Here is a 13,350-nt window from a genome sequence, read left to right as displayed (position 1 = left end):
AAGACCGATGAACTTTTTTCAAATTAGATGAACCTTTTTCAAAACCGATGAACTTTTTTCAAAATTCGATGAACTTTTTCAAAATTTCGTGAACTTTTCTCAAATTTTGTTGAACTTTTTTCTAAATTCATGAACCTTTTTTAAAAATCGGTGAACTTTTATGAAATTCGTGATTTTTTTCTGAAATTTCAAAAAAAATCGAAAGTCAATGGTCAATGGTTCACTGGTCTACCGTGAAACGATCGAGCGTTTTTTTCTTTCGAGTATACGAAACGATCGAGCGGGATAGCTTTTTTTTTGAGACAATCGAGCGGGATAAGCTGTGGGGAAGCGGGGCGTCGCGCGAGCTCGTCGGCTCATTCATGGGCCGGCCCACTTAGCCAGGCGCGTGGGCGCCGGTTTCCTCTTCTGGCGCATAAGGCGCTGGCGAGGAGCACTCACTCCATTACTCAAAAAAAAAATCCATCACACCACTCCATCACGGGTGTGCTGCCGCTCGGAGCGGAGACGACGCTGATTTGAACACAACAGACAGAGGGGGCATCATGCTCGTACTGTCCGCGGCCGGCGCGGCGGCTCACGACGGCGCCCTTGCCCGCCCGGGACGGTCGGCGGGAGACCAATCAAAGGTGGAGTGAGCTCGTTGCCGCCCTCCACGCGCGTCCATGGGCCATGGCATGGCACGCTGTGCCCGCGCGTGCCTGTGACGTCGACATCCCCTAGCTCTACGCAACGTAGCATAGCAGCATCCTCTGGTCCCCCGGGCATGACGCCCGCCGTGGCAGGCGTAGCAGCCAGCTACAGCTCTGGCACTGGCTGGGCCTGGGCCATGGCCCCGTCGCCTCCGCCCGCTGTGCCCTGCGCTGACAGAAACATATCATAGCGCGAGCACAGACAGGTGCGCGAGCTCCGCTCAGCTCAGGTGGACCCAATACCATGCTTTGCAGTTTGCATCAGGGAGGGCGTCCCGCGCATGGTTCAGGTCCTAGGTAGGATATCTATCTACCTCTCCAGACTTCAGGTAGGCAAGGTAGGGCACCAAGCTTTCTGAAAGTGTGTCACCATAATGTTGCTATCTCCGTTTCATAATGATGTGTTTTTGTTTTGGTCTCTTGATTGGCATATATATTAATTAAGCAGTGATGACACTAAGGGGCTGTTCGGAATCCCCCAGCTCCGTGAAATCCCGAGAGCTGCGGAGCTGGTAAGGCTGGTTGTAATGGGGAGTATCATATACTAGTACCATGCATATGCTACTACTTATGTTACTCCCATTGTAGGTAGTCTAATGCATAGTACTCATGTGTTAGTATCATATAGTACTTTATTTATTGTCATGTATAACAAATAGTAGCATAGCTATTTATTACCATGCATGACACATAGTAGCATAGCATTTATTATGATACAGTATCATGATATGATATTCAACCTCCTCTTTCTTCATTTAATTCTATGTCACCTCATTAAAATTGCCTAGTTGTCATGCATGATACTATCTATGATACTCCCATTACGACCAGCCTAAACAGGCGCTCCGCGAATTTCAACTATAGCTCCACCTGCTTCCTTCCGGAGTGGAGATGTGGAGCGGAGTGCATCCGAACAAGGCCTAAGGGGGTGTTTGGTTCCAGGGACTTTTTTGTGTTGGGACTAAAAAAGTCCCTAGCAAACCAAACAGGGGGCATTTTTTTGGGACTTTTTGCTAAAAGTCCTTAGAAGCACCTCCTTGAGAGTCTTTTTCAAAAAGTCCTAGGGACTAGAAAAAATCCTAGGACTAGAGAACCAAACACCACCTAAGTCCTGTAAAACAAAATGCTAGTAGAAGCCAGTTCAGTTTCCTTCCCCTCATTTTCACAAGGGTGATGCGGCCGACTCACACTGGAAAGGTAGTAAATCTTTAGGTAGGTAAGGTTGGTGTGTCAAGAAAATGTAACAGGCAAACAAACAAAACAACCCAACTTCTCAATCAAAACGTCTAGCTAGGTAGTAGAAAAATTACAGGCACGCCTCTATAGGAGGCCTCAGACAAACAATCCAACAAGCACAAGAACTCGGAGGCCACATCCACATAGGCTGAAGTTGAAAACAAATTCTGGAAATCAGATCTGCCACCATTGATCTTCATATCTCTATGTTCTTGGATGCAGCTACACCACAGGTTCATCCCCGAGCTTACCCGTGGGTTATGATTGTACCGTGCTGGCCCGTCACGATAACTTTGGGGACTCGCATACCGAATCCGCGCCTCAATTTCTCGACGCTGCAATTATATATATATATATATATATATATATATATATATATATATATATATATAAGGAAATGTTAGAAGAGTGATATACACTACAACTGGCAGAGGCTATTCGCCGAAAGATACAGGATTGGTCCACGGCAGAGAAACCGCACCAACTGAACAAACACCCTAACTGTTCCCGAACATGGGAGTTGTTTCCGCATTGATCGCGACACATGCTAGCTTGAGAATTCCTTGAAAACCATGTCTTCCCAAGAGCAATCTACATTCCCGGGATCACTCGATGGTGATATGAGCAATCATAACTTCATAACTAACGCTATTCAAGTTTTCAGTCACATGGGTAGTAAATCAATGTAGCTCTTGAGAACAGGCTGTCTGAGAGTTAATGTTTGTGCATGGCTTTGGGTCTGCCTCAAGGCACCTGTAAGGATCAGGCTCTGCTGACCACACCTGGCACTTCATGGATCTGAGACCAACTGTGTCGCATTTCTAAACACTGCTACTGGTTTAGCATCCAGAACTATATTAAGAAGCTAAAACATATCATGACTAAGTATAATGACTTGCAATTCTAGCGTGACTTCAGCAGCTCAAGAAGCTCTACATATTTATCCGTCTTACGGCAAGCACAGTGCATTATGCACTAACGTATTTGCTTTAAGCTTAGGAACTCGTAATATATGATTGCTTAGCAATAGATTTCATTTGACCTATATTTTCTTCACCAAAAACAAATTATCCTCGGTTATAGTTATAGCAGTACAGGAAGAGGTGTCACATCAAGATTATAGGAGTATTGCACTAACTGCACTTGTAGGCAAAACTTATTCAAACAGGGAACTTCTTTGCCAAAAAATCTAGAGACGAACTTGAGCCACTAAGCAAAATAATCTCAGGTACTTTGCATTCATAGAATTTAAGATGATTAACAAGATACTTACGTTGGTGCAAGCTTGCCAAGGCCATAAAGCTCTTCGCCAGATGCTTCATCCGTAACTTTCCCAGAATTTTCAACTATGTAAGATCTTTCAGGGGAATCAGAGAGTCCTCGAGATACAAGTAAATCCAAATCCTTCTGGTGGAGTTCTCTTCCGTTAATATATATGCCAGTGTTTCCACCACCACAATTCTTGGGCATAGGGTAATTAAACTCTGGAATATAAGGCTGCAAGAGAAAAAATCTACTTAGAAATGTAATCAACGCTATGCAGAATACTGAATTGCACAAAATCCACAAGCTCTTACGGGTATCATGCCAAGGCAGGGCTGACCGACAACACCCCAGAACCCAGCACGGTAGTCATACCTAAGTAAGAGAATATTAGACACATTTGAGTAGTTCATGATATAAGGATGACTTCTAAGTACATAGGGCATATTAATACAAATTAACTAAAGTATTTATTTTCTAGGTTAGTGAAGATTAACTGCCTGAATTGTAAAGTCCATGAAGCTAAACCAAAAACAGAATATGCCTTGAGGAATTTACCAGTAATCACCAGGATATATTGGTCCAGCTAGCTTCTCAGCCTTCCTGACCGCACGGTCTGGGATAGGGAAACCATTTACAAAAACCCTTGCTCTTCCATTGCGTGTTCCATTGTTCATTTTGAAGCTCTTTTTTATAAGATTGGTGAAAAATGAATCACCCACCTTTGTCGCCCTAGTGTGGCCAGGATCTTGTGGTACATTTAATATATCTTCTGTGTAATCAGGATCATCAAACTCGTTGTCTGTCGAGTGCGTCTCATTTGCTACACACACATCTTTGATTGAGTTCTGCTTGCAAGTTTCAGTTAACAGTACAACCTTTTCATGTTCAGAACGGGTACTTCTGCTTCCTATTCCAGAACCTTCAGATGGTGAGAATCCACAGTTATCACGACGTGGTAAACTCGGTGTGCGGGAAATCACATTGTCTTCAGCAGGAAGATCCCTGGATTGAGGGCTATCCTCAGAATTAGTCCCCAGAGGGGTATGCTTGCTGTCTGTTTCGCTTGAATTTGAGTGTTTATCCTTTTCCTGAGATTGCTGGCTTGCTACAGAAAAAGCATATGGTGGAAGTAACCTATCCTCAGCAGTAGCACGCAAGTTGTCTGCCATGTTATCACCAATGCCATTTTGCCGTGCAGGAGACAAATGTGCACTTGGCACAAGTTCTGATACATCAAGCCTGGTTCCATCAAGCTTGATTACAATTGTGTGTGAGCATGATCCACACCGCAATTTATACTCCTTTCCCAACAAGGAGCGTTTGTTCGGTAGCTGCAGTACTTCATAGCAGTTGTAGCAGATGGTGAAAGGAGCACCACCGGCAATTGGCTCACAAGTTTGTGCAGGCTTCTTGCTTATGTTGGCCCTCAGGTTATGCTGCTGCAAGGAAGGATTAGCGCCTCTTGAATTGTACCTTTGCTGACCAAGCAAGGGACCATCCACAGGATAGGCTCCGTAACTGTTCACAAGATACGGTGCCCTCTGGTCACTGAAACCCAGGGGGGTTCCCTGTACAGGCAAGAACTCCCGGTGGTAGCAATGTGAGCAAGAACAAGCAGCCTGGTGGTAGAAACCTTCGTGGTGGCAAGAGAGGAGAGGGTCAGGATCATGCTGTCCAAAGAAATAGTTATCGAAATTTCTCCATGGGTAAGGGCCAGCAGGATAGCTAGAGGTTCTTGCATGAGGAATAGGCTCCACATATCCATGAAGGTTTTGCTGTGCAGGCAATGGACCATAGACATGTGGAACGCTAGGATTCCGCATATTCATGGATGAAGAGTGATGAGTACCCTTCCGATGCAATTGAGATGGATCATGCCTAAATTGACTTGACCGTTCATGAATATTGTATGAACTTGAGGCATCTGCTGCTCTATTGACTGTAGCACTTGTATCCGGCCCATTCACCTCACACGATTGCTGCACCTGGTCTCTCAACTCATCAAGCATCCTCAACAGCTCGGCCCGATCTTTCTCAAGATCCCTGACTCTGCTTGGACCGTCCAAGTCTGTATCATTGGCATGCTCCCGGTTGGAATATGTGTTCCTCGACTTCAAATGGTGGTCAGCAGGGCCTTCTCCTCGGACTGCATTGGGTGGAACACTGTCGATTGGTGACCTTGACCTTATGTCAGATACACCTCTTGCTCTTACAGGATGTGCATTCTCTCCATTTTCCACATTACGAAAGCGCATGTACTTGGCCTCCTTGACATCATCTCTTATGTTAGCTTTGACACTTGAGGTGCTTGTCTCTCTTGTAATCCGACTATTATCACGGCTGTAAACTGATCTACTGTGCAAAGGTGGCATTCTGTTGGGTACTGATTTATATTCAATGCTAGCTCCAGCCATTGTTGCTTCAGATGTCTCTGGAACACTCTCCAGTACTTCCAGGTATTTCATATTTCCATTATCAGAGGAATCCAAAGCTTGAGCCGAGTTTTTTCTCTTTGCTGCAAAATTTCAGGAGAGTAATGGTGTCATTTCCAGATTCATGCTACCACTCAATGGTAGAGATTAATTGAGCGTACCATTAATAAAGAGCACCAAGTCATACTATGACAGCCAACTATGATAGTGTTAACAAAGATCTCAGAAGGATGTGCAAAACACAACTACATCTCCTAAACCGGCACCAACGCATCGCCTTGGCCTCCTATTGGGCCCCAAGAGTAACCTAAGCAAAGCACAACCGAAGACTAAAATACAAGTAGATCCTAAACTAATAGCGAGCAGACAGAGCATACGCTGGATATAAAATTATAATCATTGACATCGTCAAGTTTAATACAAGTAGGTCAAAATCAACGTATCTTCTTCACCTTAACCCTAATATGATACTACAAATTACAACCAAGGAAAAAACCAAGGCTTCCTACACCGGCCACAGTCATTTTTCGGCAAGAAGTGGTCATGAGTAGAGATTTCAGCTTTAGTTTTTTGACACGAGATTGGTTTTTCTATGCTTTGCCTTGCAAGAAACAGCAAGCAAAATGAGACCTGGTCCTCCAAATCAAAACATCAGGGTCGTGGCATCCTTTCTAAGAAAGAAGGTGCACAAGTTTCAGGAAATTACATATAAACTCAGACATTTGAAGGCTAAGTTCCAAAAAGTAACATAAAGGGTAGGCTAAACTAGCCTGAAATGAAAATGGACCTTCCCTGTTCAGAGGGTGGGGGATTAAAATTTAAAAATAACCCTATATATAGGGGTAAAAATTTCTGAGATGGCAAAAAAACGGAAGACGGATGTGTCCCACACAAAAAGGCAAAAGCCCTTCCCAAATTTGCCGCCGAAGTTGAGGACCGGTTCACGAATCAAACTATTCCTCGCTGCAGTCGTCAGTGTCACCACCAAGGCAAGATGACAAAAATGCATGGATTGACTAGTTATTGTGCTAATTATTAATCAATTCCCCACTCCACCCTGTCTGAAGGCAGTGGAGGAAAAGAAAGAGGAATATCCAAGGCCAATCAGGAGCAATCGACGAGCAAACAGAGGAAGAAACAGCCTGGAAATCCGACATTTCCGTCGTGCCTTCCCCTTGGCCCGTGACGAACGAAGACCGCGCCGCGAGGCAGTAAATGGAGTGGCCAGGTGAAGATGGGGAAGGGAAAAGGAGGAGAGGTGCGCACCTTGGAGGGTGGCGCCGCATCCGCCGCAGACGTAGACGGAGTAGGCGGGCAGCTCCGGCAGGAACTTGTCGCACTTGGGGCAGCGCACCACCCTTATCCTCGCCGCCGCGGCAGCCGCAGCTCCCGCCTCGTCCCCTTCCATTCCTGACATCCCTCGTCGTCGAACAAACAGCTCCTTCCTCCGTCCCCTCGCCTTCTCCTCGGTCTCCCGGTCACAGGCACCGACGCATTAACGACGAGACCGAGAGTCCCCGACAGACACAAAGGAGCACCGGACCTATGCTGTCGCACAAACAGACAAACACCGCGAGAGCAGAGCGAAGAACCCCCTCCGGTGACCCCGGCCGCCGCGTCCCGGACGGCAGACGGAGCAGGAGAAGCAACCGGCTGGTCCGGGAGACCGGAGGGAGGGAGGCGTCGGAGGAGAACGGTAGAGGAGGGCGGGCGGGCTGGTTGAGGTGGTGGGGAGGAAATGGAAGTGCGGAGAGGGAGGGAGGTGGAGGTGGAGGGGGGTCGGGTGGTTGCCCAAATTAAATTGTGACCCGTCACGAGTCGGCTCTTTCTTTCCCTCTGTCTGACTCCAACGCTTCGGCTCTGGCTGCGCTGGCTCGGCCCAGCTGGGGCCTGGCTTTCGCGCTCTCCGACGCGGCGCAGAGCACAGTGGTGTGCTGCTGCTGGTGGTGGCCAGGAATTTATGCCACTATAGAGCGAGCGAGATCGACGCCGCGTGTACGTACCTATTTTGACTATTTTCCGGACGAAAGAAATGTGCCCGAGAAAGCGTGAGCCGCTCAACCACACGCCGCTGGGAAATATGCTTATCCCCCCATCCGCCTACTATGTTCTTTTCACTCGGTGGTGTCGCTTTATTACGTCTCGAGATCTTGTCAGCGGCTCGGGACAACGCCCACGTACGTACAATCGGGTTCATGGAAGTGGCAGCCGCACACGATGAACAGGTCGCGCCGCTTAAAATGTCAACCGGGCCGATGGAGTGGCAACCACGCAGATGAATAGGTCGCCTGCGTGATCCGCACCGCACACCAATAGAAAAAACACGTCATTTTTTAGATGTCTAAATTGACTACTCGTAGTAACATTTTCTTAATCAGTTTGTCTGATTCACATCTAGATGTTTTTTAAGGATGTCACATCTAAGCTCCCACAAATATATAATGCAGCAACAAGAAAAAAATTAGGAAAAAAAATAAACCGAGTGGACATGAGTTTAGATGTGACATAACTATGTCACATCTAGATGTGTCCTAGACAGACCCTTTTCTTAATCAGTTTGTCGGATTCACATCTATATGTTTTTTAAGGATGTCATATCTAAGCTCCCACAAATATATAATGCAGCAACAAGAAAAAAAATTAGGAAAAAAAAATAGACCGAGTGGACATGAGTTTAGATGTGACATAACTATGTCACATCTAGATGTGTCCTAGACAAACCCTTTTCTTAATCAGTTTGTCTGATTCACATCTATATGTTTTTTAAGGATGTCACATCTAAGCTCCCATAAATATATAATGCAGCAACAAGAAAAAAAATTAGGAAAAAAATAGACCGAGTGGACATGAGTTTAGATGTGACATAACTATGTCACATCTAGATGTGTCCTAGACAGACCATTTCTTAATTGTCAATCTGTCATTTATTTTTTACCTAGTTGCAATTTCTGGGAAATTTCACACAATTGATTTTGCTATATTTCTATATCGGTTTATAAGACTACAAAATATACTTTTTTCTAAAATATGTATGAGTGTGCGTATCATGCATTAAAGGAGGAGAGGGGGTAAAGAACCCCATCCACAATGTTCTTACAATAAATTACATGCAAGAACTTCACACCCACACGGCCATCGTGGCACAAAAACGATCTAGCTAAGAGCATCTCCAGCCGCGCCCCCAACAGGCCCCCAGACGACTTTTTCCGCGCCGGCGCCGAAAAACGCCCCAGTCGCGCCCCCAGGACGCCGAAATCCGCCAGCTCGGCCCGTTTTTGGGCCCGGCGATCGCAGGCCGAACCCGGCGCACTGGAAGGCGCTCGGGGGCTCCGGCGCAAGGGAAAAGAACGCCTGGCCCACACCGTCAGTCGAAAAGTCAAGCATATCGTCCAGGTTCGCCTCCCACCACCCGCGCGCTCGGCCGCCACCCGGCGCCGCCCACCACCCACCACCGCTAGATAGGCCATTCCCCGCCGGAAAAAAGAGTAGAGGTTTCGCCGAGGCAGCCTCTCCACCGTCTGGGCGATATTTCCGGCGTTCCGGCCGCGGAGGGCCAGTGTAGGGGCGGGTGCGCGCCTACCGCGCCCGCAAGGCGTTCGGCAGTTTGCCTGCCTCGACAATGGACTCGGACGACGAGGAGGCGCTCACCGCGCTGCTGGAGAAGGAAGCCGATGCCGACGTTCAGGAAGAGGAACATCTCATGGTCCTCGCCGCCCTCGTCGGCCTGCTGGCGAGCAATGAAAAGCCGCGGCGAGCTGGCTCGGCGCCGGGGCGGATGAAAGCAAAGAACTGGCATCGTCTCGAAGGCTAATGTATGCTCTACTCCGACTACTTCGCTGACGCTCCACTGCACGGCGACAAAGTATTTCGGCGCTGTTATCGGATGAGCCGAAAGCTTTTCCTCAGGATTGTGAATTCCATCCGGGAGTTCGACAGCTACTTCAAGTGCAAGATGGATTGCATCGACAGCTACTTCAAACTTGCATTCACCTCAATCCAGAAGTGCACGACAGCGATGAGGATGCTTGCATACGGAGCTCCCAGTGATTCACTCGACGATTATGGGCGCATGGCAGAGTCCACCACCATTGAGTGTTTCTACAAGTTCTCAGGTCAGTGGTGGCAGTGTTTGGACCGCAATACTTGCGAACACCCAATGCGGAAGACACTTCTCGGATCCTAGCACAGAATGCAGCAAGAGGATTACCTGGGATGCTTGGAAGCATCGACTGCACGCATTGGAAATGGAAGAACTGCCCATTTGCTTGGCAGGGGATGTACAAAGGCGCCAAAGGCGGTTGCAGTGTGGTACTTGAGGCGGTGGCCACATAGGACCTCTGGATTTGGCACTCCTTCTTTGACATGCCAGGAACTCACAATGATATCAATGTGCTGCAGTGCTCCCCTGTCTTTGCCAAGCTTGTTGAAGGTCATTCTCCTTCGGTGAACTTCGAGGTCAATGGGCGGCACTACAACAAGGGGTACTACCTAGCTGATGGCATCTATCCGAGATGGTCTACATTTGTGAAGACTATCTCAAACGCTGTGCCAGGAGGCAAGAAGTCCCGCTTTGCCAAGGTGCGGGAGGCTTGCAAGAAGGATGTCGAGCAGGCATTTGGTATGCTCCAATCTCGATTTGCTGTTGTCCGGTACCCTGCTCAGACTTGGTCGAAAGATCAAATATGGGAGATCATGACTTGCTGTGTCATCTTGCACAACATGATCATCGAGAGCGAGTAGGAAGAGCTAGTGTTTGACACTGAACCATACTACAGGCAGGGTCCTCTAGCCGAAGTTGATCACCAACTACCGGCAACCTGGACTGCCTACCTCAATATGCGTCAGGAGATCCGAGACCCACAGGTGCATCAACAACTGCAGCAAGATCTGGTGGAGCACCTATGGAGGATCAAGGGCGACGCCTAGCTCGATGTGTGATGAAATATGAGTTTTTATTTCTTGAACTATATAATTTGTATTGAACTATTTGTTGTTGTACTATTTGTTGAACTATTTCGATATTTATTTATTTGATGTGATGAATATGTGACACAAAACCATGCCGCATATGGGCCGATTCGCACCGATATCGGGCCATTTTCGCCGAAAGGCGGCCAGGAATGGGCCGATATCGGCGCCTGGGGGCGACAGCTGGATGCCCAACAGCCCCCAGAACCGATTCTACCGCTGGCTCGCCCCCAGTCGGCGATTTTTATGCCTCCTGGGGGGCCAACGGCTGGAGATGCTCTAACTACTCGCAGTTGTCCACGCACCTAGACCTCCAAGGAGGGCGCCGAAGTCACTTTTGGGGAGGTCATATGATTTCCATGCTCTACATTCACTTTCAATCTTCGAGATCACAGCCGGGGCCGAGGGTGTAGCTCCATCGAAGACGATGGCGTTCCTGTGTTTCCAGAGCTCCCACATGACTAGCGTCAAGACTACAAAATATTACCCTTTTTTTAGGAAAACTTTCAATATATTCATCAACTGTCAAGATAATATAAAAAACACCAGACGTAAAAAAATACATCCAGGTTACAAAATATTACTTTACGGAGGCAGTAGTCATTACTTTCTCCTTTCCAAAATAATTGAAATTCTAGATTTATCCTAAGTCAAACTTGGTAAATTTCTATAGAAAATTATGCTAGGATCCATAACACCAAATACACATAGTCATAGAGAATCTCAAGAGACTAATTTGATGTTGTAGATGTTAACATATTTTTCTATAGACTTGGTCAAACTTTAACACATTTGACTTGGAGCACACCGAGAACTTCAATTATTCTGAAATGGATGTAGTAAAACCTAGCAGAATCGTTAAGACAGTGTTTGGTAAATTCTTTTTTTATTCTCATAAAGTAGATATGTTATATAGGAATAGAGTCTATAATTTATTTTATTTTTTGCAGGGGAATAGAGTCTATAAATTAACAACAACAATACCAAACAAACGATGTTTAGCACTTATAGCAACTAGATAATACCCCGCACATTTGTTGGGTGGATTGTTTGCTATTTTTTTATGAAACTAAAACAAGAATATTTAATTATTGCATATATATAATATATTTACGAAATAAAGGTATTGTAGTAGTTTTTACATGCAAGGTTGCATGTTGTGGTGGATCATTATCCATGCATTGTAGCATGTCGATATGACCCTTTTGACATGCATGAGTACATGCTCCCATGCTCCAACTTTAAAAAAGAATCAATTTTAAGTTTGTCAAAAAAATGGTGCAAATGTTCACAAGACATATGTTTACAAGCGATAAAAAATTCAGACCAAAATTCAAAATAATAATAATAAAGAAATAAATCCAGCATGGACTTTTTTGACACTATTCATGCTAGATTTTTCCTTTTAAAATGTTTTAATAGATTTTGAATTTTGACTTGAATTTTTTAGGAATAGTACATACATGATATTTTGAAATGGGAGCATTCTAGTGTTGGTATCAACCCTGCTATTTGACATTTTTTTCACCCATGCTCCTTGGTAATTTTGAACTCTGTTCGGATAGTAGGCAATTTTTTTATTTATTCTGGTAGACAATGCATGACTAGAACAGTAATTTGCATGCAACAGTCTAGAATGTTAGATGAACATCAAAACATGCACAACAGCATCGCACATGTAACATCGACAATAATTACACACATGAACATATATATCATGAGACACCTATTGTTCGTTTGCAGCCGTAGCTGCCACTGGAGCTATGTTATTGACGACGATGTTGGTGAAGACCGGACGAATAAAATGACGTGATGTCGGTACGCGATGCCGCCATGCTTAGATGGAAAACGACCCGTGGTGATGAACTTGAGCAGCCGCAAGGAGATCTTCCCAAAAACCTAATCCGTCCTCTCCTAGTGCATGATCGTAAGGACAAACTATTTCGAGGACCTGCTCTCCCGCACGTCGGTGCACGCCCACGTTTGGGGTGGAGTAGACTATGGTGGCAATGCAATTTGCGAGATGAGGCAAACCCCAAATTTGTTTTGATGTGTCTTTCGCCACGGCCGGTAAGCAATATATATAGGATGACCAAGGAGGTATCGTGTTGCGACCATGGTCCCAAACCGAATTGGTTTCTGATGACCTGCAAGTGCACATGGCTGTTGTAGCAATTTCGTGATAAGTAAAGTGTTGAACCCACAAGGAGCGAATAGGAAGGCACCACAAACCCAGCAACTACATCGTCACTTAATGCAGTTCCGTACGCACCCAAAACAGAGTTTGGAAATAGCCTATTACAGTCGGTTGCTAGGAAGACAAACTGATAGATCCGAAAATTGAGCAGAAAGGATTCTCGCCTTTTTTCCCAAAGGTGGCCCTGAGTTATCGAACCCACGAGAGGATGGTGGCCTTTAAGCAAGGGTTTCAAACAAGCTTTTGCTAGAGAAGTCAATTCTAGCTTTTGACCGAATCATAAATCAAGTTGATACTGAAAACACTTATAATAAAAATAGGCATGGGTATGAGTACTTATGCTTACGACCACATAGTTGTGTCAGGATCATCGTAATCTTAATTTGTGCTCTAGAAGTCATCCATTAAGATGTGCTTACTACGTATTAAAGTGGGGGATGTGTCCAAATTACGTCTAGACCGGCACGTGTCATGCATCAAGAGTCAGTTGTCCAACCGAAGGGTCACGGAGGGGTTGGCCCGGTAATTAAGATAGCAGTAATTAGACGAAAGCATTGGG

General features: G+C 45.9%; 1 protein-coding gene across 1 annotated transcript; it reads right to left on the bottom strand.

The window, feature by feature from the left end:
• Positions 1 to 1,876: 1,876 nt before the first annotated feature.
• LOC109782301 (uncharacterized) lies at positions 1,877 to 7,605 on the bottom strand. Its single transcript, XM_020340903.4, has 5 exons — positions 6,893 to 7,605; positions 3,750 to 5,709; positions 3,506 to 3,566; positions 3,202 to 3,425; positions 1,877 to 2,263 (listed from the first exon to the last, which is right to left on the bottom strand). The coding sequence occupies exons 1-5, from the start codon at positions 7,041 to 7,043 to the stop codon at positions 2,176 to 2,178; spliced, it is 2,484 nt and encodes an 827-aa protein (XP_020196492.1). The 5' UTR covers positions 7,044 to 7,605; the 3' UTR covers positions 1,877 to 2,175.
• Positions 7,606 to 13,350: the final 5,745 nt, after the last annotated feature.

This window comes from Aegilops tauschii, chromosome 7 (genome assembly GCF_002575655.3).
Source record: "Aegilops tauschii subsp. strangulata cultivar AL8/78 chromosome 7, Aet v6.0, whole genome shotgun sequence".
Lineage (NCBI taxonomy): Eukaryota > Viridiplantae > Streptophyta > Magnoliopsida > Poales > Poaceae > Aegilops > Aegilops tauschii.
The sequence above is the reverse complement of the archived record's forward strand: the minus strand, read 5'-3'. Positions and strand labels throughout refer to the sequence as shown.

Excerpts from the sequence above, each read along its gene's own strand:
- LOC109782301 (XM_020340903.4), bottom strand. The coding sequence starts at position 7,043 with ATGTCAGGAATGGAAGGGGACGAGGCGGGAGCTGCGGCTGCCGCGGCG. Across the intron at positions 3,567-3,749 it reads ATATATCCTGGTGATTACTG|GTATGACTACCGTGCTGGGT; the intron begins GTAAATTCCTCA and ends TCTCTTACTTAG. Across the intron at positions 2,264-3,201 it reads CTTGGCAAGCTTGCACCAAC|CGTCGAGAAATTGAGGCGCG; the intron begins GTAAGTATCTTG and ends ATATAATTGCAG.